At 34.1% G+C, this 18,936-nt stretch overlaps 1 protein-coding gene across 1 annotated transcript in view; it reads left to right on the top strand.

Moving 5' to 3' along the window:
* LOC126893421 (neurotrimin-like) overlaps nt 1–18,936 on the top strand; it is a 792,502-nt gene that overhangs the window by 599,604 nt on the left and 173,962 nt on the right. Inside the window, exon 3 of the mRNA XM_050663588.1 lies at nt 12,512–12,719. Within this exon, the coding sequence (XP_050519545.1) occupies nt 12,512–12,719 (208 nt within the window). The remainder of the gene's footprint in view (nt 1–12,511; nt 12,720–18,936) is intronic.

Here is an 18,936-nt window from a genome sequence, read left to right as displayed (position 1 = left end):
TTGTTTTGTTATTATAGTCACTTTTATCGATAGCAATAGTAGGGTTACCTTTGTCTGCTTTTGTAAATATTATGTCATGTTTTATTGATTTATTTTTAATTGAAACGGCTATTTGGTTTTCTTTGTAACAGGAATTATTAGTTTCACTACTTACATCGGTAATAGATTTTGCAATGATGCTTTTTTCTCTGTTCTTGGCAGCTTTATTTAACGCTACTTCACATTCTACACCTAAATATTCTAAATTTTTTTGATTATTATGTTGAGGCAAGTTATGTTTGAATCCTTTCTCTAAAAGTTCTATCTCACTATTATTGAATTGGGTATCTGTTAAGTTTATAAATCTATTGAAAAAAGTATGATTTGAAAATTTTTTTGTATAATGAGTATTGAGTTTTTTACTATTGCAAATAAGATTATTTAGTTTTTTACATTGTGTATTATATTTTTTGTCTATTATATTATTTACTTCTGTTCTTACGTTAGAGTCTAGGATGTCAAATTCTATATTATCTAATCTATAATGTAATTCTGAATGACATACCTTAAAATAAACAACTATTATCTCGTTTCCTGTACTGGAATAAAAAATATAATACACAATGTAAAAAACTAAATAATCTAATTTGCAATAGTAAAAAACTCAATACTCATTATACAAAAAATTTTTCAAATCATACTTTTTTCAATAGATTTATAAACTTAACAGATACCAAATTCAATAATAGTGAGATAGAACTTTTAGAGAAAGGATTCAAACATAACTTGCCTCAACATAATAATCAAAAAAATTTAGAATATTTAGGTGTAGAATGTGAAGTAGCGTTAAATAAAACTGCCAAGAACAGAGAAAAAAGCATCATTGCAAAATCTATTACCGATGTAGGTAGTGAAACTAATAATTCCTGTTACAAAGAAAACCAAATAGCCGTTTCAATTAAAAATAAATCAATAAAACATGACATAATATTTACAAAAGCAGACAAAGGTAACACTACTATTGCTATCGATAAAAGTGACTATAATAACAAAACAATAGAATTTTTAAATAACCAAAATAGTATAACACTAAACAAAGACCCCACAGAAAAATACCGAAAACAAATTAAACTAGCCATTGAAAATTCAAAATCAATACTAAATCCAACAGAACAGGAATACCTTAATATTATGAACCCACAACCCCCTAAATTATACTCTTTTATTAAACTACACAAACCTGACCGGTTTCACCCCTATTCAGTGGTCCCCATAAGCGCGGTCCCCGATTGAGCGGTCTCAATACAGCGGTCCCCGTTTCAGCGGTACCCCGATTCAGCGGTACCCAATTCAGCGGTCCCCATAAACGCGGTCCCCAATAGAGCGGTCTCAATAAGAAAATAATAATATGACAATGATAAGTAATTAGTTTTATTGTAGGATATTATTTTAACCTATTCTTGTTTGAAAATATACAGGTAATATCTAAGTATCTGGTATATATCCCAGTTAATAGGTAAAAAAATCATCGATTTCACGTAGAGATGTTCTACAGGGTTTTCAAAGTTTTAAACGGTAGGTGAGGGATAACTGATGATAATTCCGTGACGACGTACAGCTGATTTTGTTTTTTTTTTTTAACAATTGTAAAGAATGAAAAAAGCAGTTTTTTGACAATAAAACGTTTCTTGTACATTTTAGAGAAAAATGTTTCAAATAAATGTAGATCTTAAAAAGTTCTTTAATTTGGTGGTAAGCATATTGTAATATATAAACAATTGACCGAGATAATTGCAAAAAACCCTCATTTTTGCAGTAAATTATAAATATTAATAACTTTATTTTTTGCACAATGACGTAAAATTAAATGACTTTAAATTATGTCAATTAATGAGTTATTTAAGTGTGCTAAATTTCAACCAGATCGACCAAATAGTTTATAAGTTATTCAATTTGTTTATCCCAGAGAGCAATTGTTTATACAACTGTTCTTGCCCTACAGTGACTCTGTGAGATATTTAGCAGATCGCAGTCGATTACTTGAGACTTTAATTTTAAGACGTATTAAAAAAATTTTAACATTTTATTGAAACTGTTATTAAAAAAACTGTTTTTAGCTTATAAACAATTAGAATAACCTAGATATGTTTTATGTTCCGTGCTTGCATGTAGGCTCAATGAAAAGCTGATGAAAAAAGTCATATAAAAAAAGAAAAAATAATTTTATATGACAAACAGAAATCAAGTTATCATTTATTTTTTAATAAATCATATTTCCGTTGTTCATACAAACTAAGAGCTGAACATTGAACAGATTGTATATGAGAATCTACATTTTATGATCCAGTTTATGAACTGCCTATGCAGTGAAATAATAAAAAGTTGTGACCCTTTAAAATGATGGAAAATCATGGAAAAATCAATTGATTACATTTTTTTTTAATTATTGAATTTTACAATTATTTCGTAAGAATTCTGTAAATTTCATTAAATAAAGTATATTATTAAGATAAATATATAATAAAACATATACATTAAAAAAGAAAAAAATAGTTTTATATGACCAGTAGAAATCAAGTTAACATTTGGTTTTTAATAAATCATATTTCAATTGTTTACAAATATTAATAGGTGAAAATTGAACAGATTTTATATAAGAATCTACATTTTATAATCCAATTTATGGATTGTATATGCAGTGAAATAATAAAAAGTAAGGACCCTTTAAAATAACGGAAAATCCCTGAAAAGTAAATTGATTACATTTATTATAAAAGTTATTGAATTTTACAATTATTATTATTATTTTGTAAGGAATCTGTAAATTTTATTAAATAAAGTATATTAGTTAGATAAATTCTATAATAATTATAAATTAATGCAATACATAATTCTTTCTAATTTGATACTGCCTTAATAAAGTAATTTTTTACTAATAAAGTAATTTTTGTTTTATTATAATTTTATTAGATGAATCTATAAATATTTGTCTAGGTAAGCATCTAATAAGTATAAATTATATTTTTGCATTATTTAATGATGTATGTGTAAGTTCAATAATTAGAATTAAATTTCTGCATTCGTTTTAATAGTAATTTATTTGAATAAATTTATATAATTGAGTACAAAAATTAAAAATAAAAGAATGTTCATGAATTTTAATTTGATTATTCTAGTCAACGTCTACAACTTACAAATTGCTTCTTTGCAAGTTATAGTTCATCTTCTACAAAGTGTATTTATTTCTTTAAATAAATCACCTAACTCAACTTCGTCAAGAATGACTGCAGCGCGATTGAAACATTTTTTTCTCTTCTTCTTCCAGGCTTGTCGTATTTTTCATACTGGCATCATAAATGACCATCATTAAAAATGCTCGTTGCATAATGTAGTATTATTTTGAAAATACGTAAATAAAACATCAAATTTTTTGCAAATTATTTACCATATTACCCTACTTTTTATGCACTTGCAAAGCTATATATAGGGTTATTTTGGGACAATTTATTGTTTATTTTATAAAATTCATTTTTTATTGTTAAAACTACTGTCCCCAACAGGGTCCTGTTTTTACTCATTTTCCTGAACGATGCCTCTCAAACGGCATGCTGCAGAACCAAACGCCGCTGAAACGGGTCGGTGGAATCGAGAACCGCCGAAACGGGGACTGCTGAAATGGGTACCGCTGAACCGGGGACTGCTGAAAAGGGTCGGTGGAATCGAGAACCGCTGAAACGGGGACTGTTAAAATGGGGTCTTACCACCTGACCACCCAATAAGACTGTAGTTTCTTTTTATACAGCTCCGTCATATAAACTTTCAAAAAAACTGTCAGATATTATTACAGAATACACTAAATTTTCACCTAAATTCACCGTAAAAAATACACTAGAACTAGTTAATAAAATACAACATTTTCAATTGCCCAACAACTCCAGACTAATTTCATTTGACGTAAAAAATCTTTTTCCCAGTGTTCCTCCTACAGAAACTTTTGTTTTAGTTAAAAACCTTTTAGAACATAATAGTACAAATCCGATCATTGCATCTGAAATTTTACACCTTCTTGAAATTTGCATAAATCAAGACTATTTTTAATTCAATAATCAAATTTACACAAACAACAGTGCAGGACTTATTATGGGTAATCCTCTAAGCCCATTACTATCAGATATATTTATGAACCAACTTGAAACAACAATTTCTAAGCACCCCGTATTTAAACAGTTCTTATATTGGTGGAGATACGTGGATGACATATTAGTCTGCTTTACAGGAACTAACAGACAACTTGACCATTTTATATCATATATTAATTCACTTCATAGTAATATTGAGTTCACAATAGAAACAGAACAGAATAATTCCATAAACTTTCTAGATGTAACGATTACCAGACTACACAACAAACATGAGTTCTCCGTATATCATAAACCTACCCATACTGACACAACTATACACAATTCATCATCCCATCCTACACAACACAAATTAGCAGCCTACCATAGCATGATACATAGACTGACAGAAATTCCTATGACAAAAAATAACTTCGAGACAGAACTAAATATCATTAGACAAATAGCAGTAAACAATGGCTATAACGAACAAACAGTTAACAACATTTTAAACCAAAAACTCCATAAGAAAGCCTTGAAATTAGTGTATCCACCACCACAGAAAGAACCCAGTACCTTCTGCTCTCTCACATACACTGGCAAAATAACAACAAAAATAGCCAGATACATAAAAAAGAAAGGAATAACACCAGCTTTCAGAACTAACAACAACTTAAGCAAACATATTAAAAACAATAAAAGCCTAAAGAGAAAGCAACTACAGAGTGGTGTGTACAAACTAACTTGTGGTGACTGTCCGAAAACTTACATCGGTCAAACTGGCAGAACTTTTGACAAACGGATAGCAGAACACAAAAGGGCTTTCAACAATAGGAAAACAGACACTTCTACATACGCACTTCACCTTCTAGATCATAATCATTCTTTCAATGAAGAGTTTCAAATTCTACATATTCAAAATAAAGGCCTTAAGCTATCACTTTTAGAATCAATGGAAATTAATAAATTGAAAAATACAGATATAATTCTGAATGACCAACTTGAGACAAACAGTTCCCCACTCCTCAACCTCTTCAGTTAAAGACTTAAAAAGGCAAACACATTGTAAAATATATCACTTGAGAAAGGCACTTTGCCGAAACAGCTGTAGTAATAACATAGTTGTAATAAATTTTGTGGAAGTATAGAAAACAAACGTTTTTCAGTGTTTTATTGTGAGATAAAATGAACTTCCATCAAGTAACGGTCGAATCCATCAATTATTTACTTTTCTCCTTTTAAATAGATTACTTATTTCTTCTTTGAATTTAGGAATGACTAAATTATGCTATCGAACCAAATATGGTATGCGATATAAAAAAACTCTCTCCGTTTCACAAATAATCTGACTAGCCTTTTTTTTCTTCTTTACTTCTTCTCATGGATTGTGTAGTCCTCGATTCTCTCACACGTGCTCCTAGGATGCTGCGAACAATCCCTCTCATCCAAACTGCTTCACAAACAAACAACAGGACTCGCTCGAAATCTCTCCTCCGTTTTCTCTCTGCTCGATATCTTGTGCAAATTGATACCAACCGACTACTCGTTCTAGACAGAAACAGGAATCTCTTCGGACACAAGGAGATTTAACTTTTCAACTCGATCAACGATTTCGTTTCAACACGATTCTGCTTACACGGACGCCAAGGTTCACCACTTTAAACCCACTTTTCACTTTTCACTGCTCTCTCCAGATATTCATTACATAGTGAATTTTTTTTCTCCTCCTAACTCAGACTCAACACTCTCTTCCCCTCCATACGTCTTTCTCCGCCAATCACAAAACGTCGTCTCTACACATTAAATCCATACTTTCATTTCTTAAGAACAGATTATTTTTGTATACAACTTTTCCGTTTTATCAAATTCCAGGAGACAACAAAATTACTCTTGTTTTTCTACATGCCAAACAAAAAACCTTATATTCTAAAACTCAACTTTTCTGTTGATCGTCTCTCCTTCTAAGAAGTATTTGTAAACGTCCTATTGTTAACTTCTAAGCGAAATAAATGTACGTTCTAATCCTACCGCATAATTGTATAAGTCCGTTCAGAGAACCATTAACAAACCACTAACGATTTTTACTTTCCGCGAAACACTGTTTACTATCTAAATTATACTATTTACAATTTTTCGTCATATACAGGGCGATGAAAATCTATGATCTCGTGGTCTCTGGCCTAAATTAATTTTCTAAATTTTTCCCATAAAAATTATACAGAGAGAGTCTGTAATTTGGAATAAATTCAATATCTCAAATACTAATTTTTTTTTGAAAAATTCCCAGATCCGTCTATTAGCATTTCAAATTGTCATTTTTGACGTACAATAATAATGTATACAGTTTGTCCCAATTTAGAGATATGACGTCATCGTTAATTTTATTAAATGGCAACACTGTCATTTTGATAGCTATTTTGATAGGGTGTGTAAAGTTATACACAACTGCAAAATATCAAATTTTTATTCCCTAAAATTTACAGGATAATAGAAAATAATAAAGTTATGTCTGTAATTTGGAAAAAATTTAATAATTATAATACTAATTGTTTTTTTGAAAAATGCTCAGACCTGTCGATTAGTATTTTAAATTGTCATTTTTGACATATAATAATAATGTATATAGGGTGTCCCAATTTAGAGATATGACGTCATCGTTGATTTTCTTAAATGGCAACACTGTCATTTTGATAGCTATTTTGATAGGGTGTGTAAAGTTATACACAACTGCAAAATTTCAAATTTTTATTCTATACCATTTACAAGATAATAAAAATAACAAAGGTATGAAAAAGAAGTAATCAAATAATAATTGAATTTAATTTTTTCAAATAAGCAAATGCTCATAACGTTGACCATTGACGATCGAATTAATTAATTAAATCGAATTATTATTTGATTACTTGTTTTTATAACTTTGTTATTTTTTATTACCTTGTAAATGGTCGGGAATAACAACTTGAAATTTTGCATTTGTGTATAATTTTACACATCCTATTAAAATAGCTGTCAAAATGACAGTGTTGTTATTTAAGAAAATCAACGATGACGTCGTATCTCTAAATTGGGACACCCTGTATACAATATTATTGTATGCCAAAAATGACAATTTGAAATACTAATCGACGGGTCTGAGCATTTTTCAAAAAAACACAATTATTATTTTAATTATTGAATTTATTCCAAATTACAGACATAACTTTGTTACTTTCTATTATCTTGTAAATGGTAGAGAATAAAAATTTGATATTTTCCATTTGTGTATAACTTTACACACCCTATCAAAATAGCTATCAAAATGACAGTGTTGCCATTTAAGAAAATCAACGATGACGTCATATCTCCAAATTGGGACACCCTGTATACATTATTATTTTATGTCAAAAAGGACAATTTGAAATACTAATCGACTGGTCTGAGCATTTAAAAAAAAAACAATTAGTATTTGAGATATTGAATTTATTCCAAATTACACACTCTCTCTGTATAAAAATATACAGGGTGTCCCGAAAAGATTGGTCATAAATTATACCACAGATTCTGGAGTCAAAAATAGGTTGATTGTACCTCACTTACCTATATACAATAGTGCACAAAAAAAAGTTACAGCCCTTTGAAGTTACAAAATGAAAATCGATTTTTTTTTCATATATCGAAAACTCTTAGAGATTTTTTATTGAAAATGGACATGTAGCAAAATCTTAGTCTTATGGTAGCAAAATCTCAAAAAAAATTAAAATAAAATTTGTGCACCCCATAAAAATATTATGGGGGTTTTGTTCCCTTAAACCCCCCCAAACTTTTGTGTACGTTCCAATTAAATTATTATTGTGGCACCATTAATTAAACACAATGTTTTTAAAACTTTTTTGCCTCTTCGTACTTTTTCGATAAGCCAGTGTTTATCGAGATATTTTGAATAATTTTCGAATCCACCACATATTTGTATATGGTTAAGTACGATTATAGACACCTGTTAATAATCTGAAAATGTATTTATAATTTACATTTTTAGGTGTATTTTGAAAAAGAAGCCACATCTCGATAAAATGTGACTTATCAAAAAAAGACTTAGAGGCAAAAAAGTTTTAAAACACTATGTTTAACTAATGGTACCACAATAATAGTTTAATTGGAACGTACACAAACATTTGGGGGGTTTAAAGGAACAAAACCCCCATAAAATTTTTATGAAAATATATGAAAAAAGAAGCCGCAGCTCGATAAAAACTGGCTTATCGAAAAAATACTAAGAGGCAAAAAAGTTTTAAAAATGTTGTGTTTAACTAATGGTACCACAATAATAAATTAATTGGAACGTACACAAAAAAGGGAACAAAACCGCCATAAAATTTGTATGGGGTGCACAAATTTCATTTTAATTTTTTTTTTTTAATTATGGTGCCATAATAATGACACATGTCCATTTTCAATAAAAAATCTCTAATAGTTTTCTATACATAAAAAAAATTGATTTTAATTTTGTAACTTTAAAGCGCTGTAACTTTTTTTGTGTGCACTATTGTATATAGGTATGTTAGTTTTTGACCCCAGAATGTGTGGTATAATTTATGACCAATCTTCTCGGGACACCCTGTATATGGTGAACACATTATGCGTCAAGTTTTTGAGGAATGGCAAGGTGGGATAACTATAAGAGGAATAAAAATCAAAAACCTGCGTTATGTTGATGCCACTTTTATATTGGCGTCTTGGTCAAAAGAACTCGAACAAATTATGAATAACCTGGGCACAGTGAGTACTGAATATGGATTGAAAATAAATATACAGAAAACCAAAGTATTGCTCATCGACAGAATCAGAGAAACAAGCAAACAGAAATAAGAAACAAGGTTACTAATTGGTCTATTTTGAATCGATTTTGAAAAGGTTCTTGACAAGGTTCGACATTACAAAATGCTAGACATATTAAAACAGCTGGATGGGAAGATAACAATTTACGAGTAATTACAAATCTATACTGGCATCAAGTATCAAGAATATCAAAGTTTAACCGGAACTGTCGGATGAAGTAAAAATAATAAGTGGAGTGGGACCAGGCTGTATACTCACGCCCTTACTCTTTTATCAGAAGAAATATTTAAGGAAGCATTAATCGAGACAATAAAAGGTATTATTGTAAATGATTTAACAAGGAACAATATTAGATATGTCTGGCTAATGCTGGCTAATTGTGGAGAAGACCTTCACGATCTAATATACAACAAAATAAACCAGACCTGGTTTAAAACCTAAAACCCTAAAATAAAAATCCAATAAAATGTTACGGAAAATCGACTAATGATTATTCAGAGCTGCTGTTAACAAAATCATGGAACTAGAAGAAGAAGAGATCTGAAAATCAATTTAACTTTATAGATCATCAAAATATGAAATTTCCGTTATTGCGTCGATCATGAAATGTGGAAATATGCTCACATGTTATTCATTTATTTTGGGAACGCATGTTAAGTTTTCGCCGTCTCGCTGTGTGTACTTTAATTTACATAAAAAATTAAAGAAATGCTTTTTTCCAATTCTGTGTGTGTTTAGTAAAGAATGGGCCATAGCTTAACCCTAGATTCCTGAGGTTAAAATAGGTCGATTTAGGCTAACTTACCTTAGTAAAAAAGTTGATAATAACCGAAATACAGGGTGTCAAAGCTAAACTTTTAATTTATTTATTTTTGAATATAACCTGACAGGCATGGGACAACAACACGAAATTTGGTAAGTGGTACTGGTATTGTACAATCTACTAAATTATGCTAAACAAACGTTTCTGGCTACTACCAGAGGCGTACGACGGGGGAACGTGAATGGTTGGCCCTTCCCAAATTCTACGCCACTGGCGCAATTACTATTTTAGTGCAATTTTTTGATTCTCCAATACTTTCTTTGTAAAAAATACGCTCTTCATTTGTAACGATAAAGCCAATATTTTTCGAGATATTTGAAGCTAAAAACGAAGGAGCATAATACATTAATTAAAGTAAGTGTGCCTTTTCATTTTTATCTTCAAATATCTCGAAAACTAATGACTTTATCGTTACGAATGAAGAGTAAATTATTTGCATAGAAAGTATTGCAGAATCTAAAAATTATGCTAAAATAGCAGTTTTATCAGTGGCGTAGAATTTGGGAAGGATCAGCCATTCACTTTCCCCTGTCTTACGCCTCTGGTAGTAGAGAGAAACGATTATTTAACATAATTTAGTAGGATGTACAGTGCCTACACTTTCTGCCAAGTGTCACACTTCTTCTTCTTGATGTGCCTATCCGTGACGAATGTTGGCCATCATCATGGCAATCTTCACCTTATCTGCAGCAACGCGGAAAAGCTGCACAGATGTTGTGTTGAACCAGGTTCTGAGGTTTTTTAACCAGGATGTTCTTCTTCTTCCTGGACCTCGCTTTCCAAATATTTTTCCTTGCAGGATGGCTTGTAGGAGGGTATATCTGGATTCATTTCGCATAATGTGTCCAAAGTATTCCAACTTTCGAGATTTGATGGTGGTTATTATTTCTCGGTTCTTCCCCATTCTTCTAAGAACCTCCTCATTTGTGACCCTAGCAGTCCATGGAATTTCAAGAATTCTCCGATATAGCCACATCTTAAATGCTTCCAACTTTCGGCACATATTCTCGTTCAAGGTCCATGATTCAACACCACAAAAAAGGACAGAGAAGACGTAACATCTCAGCATTCTTACTTTTATACCAAGAGAAAGGTTGTGGCTCTTGAAAAACACCCCCGTATGGTTGAAGATTGATCTAGCTTTTCCGATGCGCGCTCTGATTTCTTGGTTATTGGTCCATTCTTCATTTATTATGGTGCCGAGGTAGTTGTAGTGCCTCACTCTTTCTACAGGGGGTTGGTTGATATAGAGTTGACCTTCTGTTATCTTTTCTTGCTGACGATCATAAGCTTTGTTTTCTTTACGTTTATATTGAGTCCATATTGCTGACTGTAATACGTGATTTTGTCCATGAGTATTTGTAGGTCTTCTAGGTTGTCCGCAAATACTATGGTGTCATCTACATACCTGATATTATTTAGCCGGTACCCGTTTATTAGAATACCTTTTTCAGTTTCGTGCAAAGCTTCGATAAATATTCTTTCAGAGTAAAGATTGAAAATTAGGGGGGACAAAATGCAACCTTGCCTCACTCCACGCATGATTTTGACATATTCGGTGAGTTCCCCGGCAACTCTGAGGTTTGCAGTCTGATTCCAATAAAGGTTTCTAATTATTTTCGGATCTTGGTTGTTAATTCCTGCTTTTTTTAATATTTGCATAATCTTGGCGTGATGTACTCGATCAAACGCCTTCTCGTAATCAACCAGACATGCGTATACGTCGCAGTTTACGTCTCTGCATCTCTGGAATAAGACTTGTATTGAAAACAAAGCCCCTCTCGTACCAACAGCATTTATGATCCCGAACTGGTTGGGCGAAAGTTGACTTTCACATAGCTTGTAAATTCTCGTATGGATTACCTTTAGGAACAATTTTAGGAGATGAGTATCAAGTATCACACGTATCACACGGATATGTCAAATTCTTTTAAAGTATTCTTTTTTTTAATAATTTATTCTTTATTTAAAACTTTAGGCATGATGTGTGCCCGGTACTATAAAACTATTTGATATATCCTTATGGTACTTGGCAGAAAGTGTAGGTACTGTACACCCTACTAAAGTATGTTAAATAATCGTTTGTGGTTAATACCAGAGTCGTACGACAGGGGAAAGTGAATGGTTGACCCTTCCCAAACTCTACGCCACTGATGAAACTGCTATTTTAGCGTAATTTTTAGATTCTCCAATACCTTCTGTGCAAATAATATACTCTTCATTCGTAACGATAAAATAATTAGTTTTCGAGATATTTGAAGTTAAAAATGAAAAGGCACGCTTATTTTGATTAATAATGTTCGTTTTTAGCTTCAAATATCTCGAAAACTAATGGCTTTATCGTTACAAATGAAGAGCATGTTTTTACATAGAAAGTATTGGAGAATCAAAGAATTGCACTAAAATAGCAATTGCGCCAGTGCGTAGAATTTGAAAAGGGTCAACCATTCACGTTTCTCCGTCGTACGCCTCTGGTAGTAGCCAGAAACGTTTGTTCAACATAATTTATTAGGGTGTACAGTACCAGCACCACACACCAAATTTCGTGTTGTTGTCCCATGCATGTCAGGAAATATTTAAAAATAAATAAAATAAAAGTTTAACTTTGACACCCTGTATTTCGGTTATTATCAACTTTTGTACTAAGGTAAGTTAGCTTATATCGACCTATTTTAACCTCAGGAATCTAAGGTTAAGCCATGGCCCATTCTTTGCCAAACACCCTGTATATGTCTTTGTGTGTAGATATCTCAAATGATCGTTTGTTTTGTTGCAGGTTGCTTGGATGCATTTTGAGCAATCAGCAATCTTGGCAGTAAACACTCACGTCATAACGAGGAATCCACGGATAAGCGTCACCCACGACAAGCATCGCACTTGGTTCCTTCATATTAACAATGTCCAAGAGGAAGATAAAGGTCGTTATATGTGTCAAATCAATACTGTAATTGCTAAGACGCAATTTGGATTCCTTTATGTCGTTGGTAAGCTGTTTTTTTTTGTTAAAATCTGCGCTTAATTATAGATAAGTATTAAAAAAAAATATTTCCAATCGTGTTTTTAAAAACACTAATATTCTTTTGACATAAAATACGCGATAGTGTGAAGGAAAAACCTTCAGAAAAATTAATTAATTAAAAAGACAGAAACATACAGATATAGAAACTTCATCCCTGGACCCTGGAGAGCAAAATTAAACGTACGACTGATCTTTGAAAGGTAACGGAAATTCTTCTTCATCATCTTTTCACTACTTTTACCACCTAGGGGGTCGAACTTATTTCGTAGTTTTGTTGGTGGCTAATCTACAGCAAAGGCTTAGGTTTGATAAGTTGGAAGAAATTGTGGCAAATCCTCACCGAAAAGAGAGTGCCACACTGATCGGAAATCTATATAAAAACTTTGATATCTTAAGGCACGTATCCACTATGTTCGCGCTCCTCTTGTGCTCCTACATCTGCTCCACATAGTGGATAAGTTCGCGCTTCCGGACCGTGCAACGGTGCGCGCTCCGCCTTGGCGCTTCAATCGGTGGCGGTTTATATGTAGAGGAGCACAGGCCGTATTTATGGGAGCAGTTGTAGGGAGCGCGGAGCGCAAGAGGTTCGCGAACATAGTGGATACTTGCCTTCTTACTTTCCGTGTCCGGAACACCAACATCTTTAAATTCTGTATTTCCAAAGGTTGGCCACATAGATGGCCCTGTCATTTGCTATAATTAAGTCTCCTTCTGTGCAGGTCTCTCTCATCTATGTGCATGATAGTAGATGCCGGCTGGTCTAAACCGCGCCACAGTCGCAGGTATCGTCCTCCTGGTATCCCCATTTTTTCAGGTTACTAGCACAACCTGAAACACCGGTTCTTAGTCTGTTTAGCGCTTTTCAAGTCGGATACGGTAAATTGTGTCCAGCAGCCATTTCCTCTGAGGAAGGAAAATGTGTCGCGGTAGTAGACGCTTGCCATAGGTGTATTCGGCGAGTCTCTGGCGCTTCGGGGATGTTTTCAGGAAGCTTTTTCGAGATCTTAGTCTGCTTGGCTGAGTTTGGTGGTCATATAAGGGGTGTCTTCGGTCCGTCTCCTGCTTTTTTCGTTCTACCTCTGACGTGACCTTCCTCCTGATAAGTGGCGGAGCAATCCCAGCAATGGTATACTTCTTCGATAGGTGTCGGTTTCAGGCAACCCGATATTATACGAGCCGTTTCATTTAGAGCCACGTCGACGTTCTTTGCCTGAGCAGAGTTTGCCCATACTGGTGCTCCAAACTCCGCTGCCGAAAAACATAATGCTAAGGCAGAAGTGCGTAGAGTGTGTGGCTGTGCTCCCCATTTTGTATTAGTTAGCTTGCAGATGATATTATTTCTGGCATTTGCTTTCTTCTTTACATCTTAACAGTGGTATCGGTAAGACAGAGTTTTATCCAGACGGACGCCAAGGTATTTTGGCGTCTCGTTGTGTTCCAGCACCTGACCACGCCATTCCACCTCCAGCGGCCTTCGGGCATGCTTGTTTCTAAGGTGGAAAGCATACACCTGGGTTTTTGTGGGATTGGGTTTCAGATGGTTTTTATCGTAGTATAGAGCTAAGTCTCCCAGGGCATCTGTCAGTTTCACTTAGACTTTATTGAAGGTTCTTCTCAGAGCTGCCACAGCTGTATCATCAGCGTAAATAAATTGCCTTGATTGTTGGTGTGTGGGTTGATCGTTGGTATATATGTTGTATAGAATCGGCGCGAGGACACTTCCCTGTGGTAGCCTATTTTTTTGGTCCGTCCATCGACTGTTCTTGGACTGGAGCGTTACGCAGAAGCGTCTATTCTGGAGGAGACATTTCACTAACCTTGTTAGTCGGAAATCCTTTGTAGTTTCGTAGAGTTTTGCGAGTAGCCGTTGATGGTTAACTGTGTCATAGGCGGCAGTTAGGCCTATGAACGCTACTCCTGTTATTTCTTTCCGTTCAAAACCATCTTCAATATGTTGGGTGAAATTAAGAATTTGACTGCAGCAGCACTTTCCGGGTCTGAATCCTGCTTGTTCTGGAATAATTTTAGTCTCCATATATTCAGCGATCCGGTTCAGTATCATTCTTTCAAATGCCTTGAAAAGGTGGCACAAAAGAGAGACAGGTGTAAAACTCTTTGCATCCGCCGGATCCTTCTCTGATTTCAAGAGGGATACCACTTTAGCTTTCCTTCAGATTTTGGGGATTTTTAATGTACGAATGCAGCAATTCATCATTTTTACGAGCCACTCTACGGTTTTTAGTCCAATTTTTTTTATTTTTTCTGTTCGTATGTCGTCCAGGCCAGCCGCTTTATTATCTTTCATTTGGAGGATCGCGCCTCTCATCTCCTCTAGACAAAAAGAGGTACCTAGAACATCTCTTTCTTCGTCGATATTCCGTTGAGCTCTCACCTTGTTCTTTTTTGATGTCGTCTTACCTTTCATTAGAAGACGATGGGCTATCTGATCGGGTGTGACTTCTGTCATGACTGCCGGAGCAGCGGGATCGTTGCCAAGATTCCGAATTAGCTTCCAGGCACGTCTGTTGTTTTGTTTCATGTCCAGACTCGTGACCAGCTTGCACCAACTTTCGGTTCTGTTGGCGGATATCGCATATAACATTTCCTCCCCAGCCGGTATTGTTGCTTCCGAAAAAGGGTCTTCTTCATATAGCTGTTCATATCTTTTAAGTAGGGATTTAGATTCTACATTGAGCCCCGCTATGTACTCAGTTCGACAACCTCTAGGGATAAATTTCCGTGATACTTGCTTTACGATTTCTACAAATATATCGTATGAATCAGGGCAATGTTCTAGCTGGGAAACTTCTTGATCCAATGCTTCAGAGAATTTTTCCCATTTTGCTTTAGTAAAGTTCAACCTTTTCTTGAAAGGAACAATTTCGTATCTGATTGCCGCGCTGGAAGGACAAATTATTGGTCTGTGCTGTGTCTTTACATGGTACAACGAACACATTGTCTTAGGGTATGGACATACCGAAGATACATGGATCTGCGCGGTGGAGGTCGCGGTGGCTATATCGATGTCAAAAGAAGCCCTCATTTTCTTTTGAGATCGCATATACTAATGATGTTTCACCCATTCACCCTCGTGACATATCATCGCGGTTTTCAGCGATGTCGATACCAGAACAAAATTGTTTTCATCGCGATCGAGCTGTAGATCGCGTGGTAAATTACAAATTTATTGGTGGTTTTCAAACCACGTGACCTACACTTTGAGTGGTGCTTCTTAATCTCTTTAAATAGGTGATGGTATTCTACTAATGTAAAAGCCGCCAGAGTTAGAATGCAGTGTTAGTCTTACGACGCGCATGGATGCCGCTTATGTCGGCACTATTGTAGGTGCGTGTATACAACCGTAGGCAATTGTTGTGTGCGCGTATATTCTAGTGCTATGGTTCTCAAATCCGGTCCTAATGTACCGCTCGGGGCAAACCGGCAACATGGTCGACCGTTCTCCGGTAAGACTGTGCCTATGACTCCGCCTATGCTACCTGCACTGCATTATAACTGTGGCTTCTACTTTAGATACTGCCTTCTTTTATTTATAGAATTAGTGGAAAAATGGCGATTTTAAGAATTGCAAATGATCCACAATTTTCCACTTAAAGACATGTAAATACTGTCGTCACTACTGTTGCTCATGTACCGGGTGTCCCAATAAGAATGGCTCTCGACTATATCTCATGAACCGTTGATAGTACAGCTATTTACGTTATAACCGTTTATAGTACGTTCAATATTTATACCAAAATTTGCTTTGGGAAAAGCCTGGAAATTATTTTCATAATTGTAGGTCCACCGCTAGAGGGCGTTATAGAATATTAAAAATTAAAAAATCCAAATTTTACAAAATTTACCTAATGAAAGGGCACTGGAAATCCAATCATCGTATTATTCATAAAATTCTGCGCATATTTGATTTCACAAGTTTAAGTCTACCTTTGCAAATAAGCGGTGGGGGTGAGTTCTGCTAAATTTAATTTTGCATACTTGATCTTGTTGAAAACAGCTCTTTTTCGTCAACGTAAGTGTCTTATTTTCGAAATAGCCTAATAAGTAATATGCAAGCTAGGAGGCGTTATTTAATTATTTTCAGAAATCTAGTTTTCTTTAGAAAGTATTAAATACAAGTCGCTATTTTTAATACGGTGTTACAAAATTAGACCAAATTAGCAACATAATACCGAAAACCGCATGTCGATACCTTTTTTCTATCTCGAGATATCTTAAGAAATATGTAAATTTTAAACATAACTGTTACTTTTACCGGTAAACGAGGTTAAGGAAAAGTAGTGTGCTATGGAAAAAACAAATAAACATTTTCCAAATGTAAACGTATATAATTAATTAAAACAACAATATACATCAATATACAAACAACACTATAAAATATAACAAAGAAATAAAAGCAACTAGTTACTTAGTCTTAGTGACTGCCTAAATGTTCAAATTGTTGCCCATCATTTTCGATACAAGCATTTACTCTTTCAAGAGTAGATTGAATAGCGACAGATTTTACTGTTTTAGACTTTTATTTATGGGGACGGATTAAAGACCTTGTTTTTGCCGCTAGACCCACTACTCGAGAAAACATGATCAAGATTCTAGAGAATACCAAACGCCATTCAAAGCATTGCGAAAGCAGAAATTGAGACTGCTGTTCAATCTACTCTTGAAAGAGTAAATGCTTGCATTGAAAATGATGGGCAACAATTTGAACATTTAGGTCGTCAGTAAGGAAGTAGTTGATTTTATTTCTTTGCTATATTTTATAATTTTGTTTGTCTTATTGTTGTTTTAACTAATTATATACGTTTACATCTGGGAAATGTTTTTTGTTTTTTCCATAGCGCACTACTTTTCCTTAACTTCGTTTACCGGTGATATTAACAGTTGTTTAAAATTTACACGTCTCTTAAAATATCTCGAGATAAAAAAAAGGTATCGAAATGTGGTTTTTGGCGTTATTTTGATAATTTGGTTTAATTTTATAATACGGGATTAAAAATGCATACTTGTATTTAATATTCTTTAAAGAAAACTAGATTTCCGAAAATAATTCAATAACGCCTACTAGCTGGCCTATTACTTATTAGGCTTTTTCGAAAATAAGACTCTTACATTGACGAAAAAGAGCTGTTTTCAACAAGACCATGTATGCAAAATTCGATTTAGCAGAACCGGACTTACAGCCATTTTTCCATAAGTAGGTCCCCACTCACCTCCACCTCTTATTTGCAAAGGTAGACTTAAACTTGTGAAATCAAATATGCGTAGAATTTTATGAAGAATACGATGATTGGATTTCCAGTGCCTTTTCATTAGGTAAATTTTGTAAAATTTTTTGATTTTTATTTTTGATATTCGATTACGCCCTCTATCGGTGGACCTACAATTATGAAAATAATTTCCAGGCTTTTCCCGACCCAACTTTAGTTATAAATATTTTTTTCTCAAAGCTGTACTATAAACGGTTCCTGAGATATGGCCGAGAGCCATTCTTATTGGGACACCCGGTACATAAATTTATAATGTAAAAAAAGCTAACTCTCTCGGAACACGTGTCAGTCACCTCAGAAACCGCAAAATACACTAAAAGGAAGGTATCTTCGTTATGCTCTATCCGTCATTGATATAAATTTCGACCGCGACCGCTCTATCCACCACGCACATCCATGATGCAGGGCCCCCGCTACCATATGTGCAAAGTGTGCAAACACGGACGCCATCCTTTAGGGGCGCCAAAACCCGGGTTCAAAAATTGCAAAAAAGCAAGGAAGCAAAAAAACAAAATTTAATTTAAAAATAAAAGTTGAGAAATTAATTAGGATTCAGTTTAAACGCACACTAAATTTGATTAGTATATCATTCAGTTACTGCCTATTCCCATTTGCGAGAACATGTCAGAAGTCAGGCATTTTAATTTTTTTTTTTTTTGCTTTTATTCTGATTGTTTAATTTTGATATTTTAAACTACTAATAATAGTCCATTTACCCACGGTTTTTGTTGTAAATTTTAAAGAACCGCTTGGATTGACATACAATTTGTCATACACATAGCTAACAAGAAAAGAAGTGATACCTACTGTGCCTATATGTGCTGTTACTCTTGGGGTAAAAGGGGTATTATCAGGGGAATATGCCCGAGAATACCTAGGGGTATTCTCGGGGGTGAG

Source organism: Diabrotica virgifera, chromosome 10, assembly GCF_917563875.1.
Source record: "Diabrotica virgifera virgifera chromosome 10, PGI_DIABVI_V3a".
NCBI classification, from domain to species: Eukaryota; Metazoa; Arthropoda; class Insecta; order Coleoptera; family Chrysomelidae; genus Diabrotica; species Diabrotica virgifera.
This window is presented reverse-complemented; position numbering and strand designations above follow the sequence as displayed.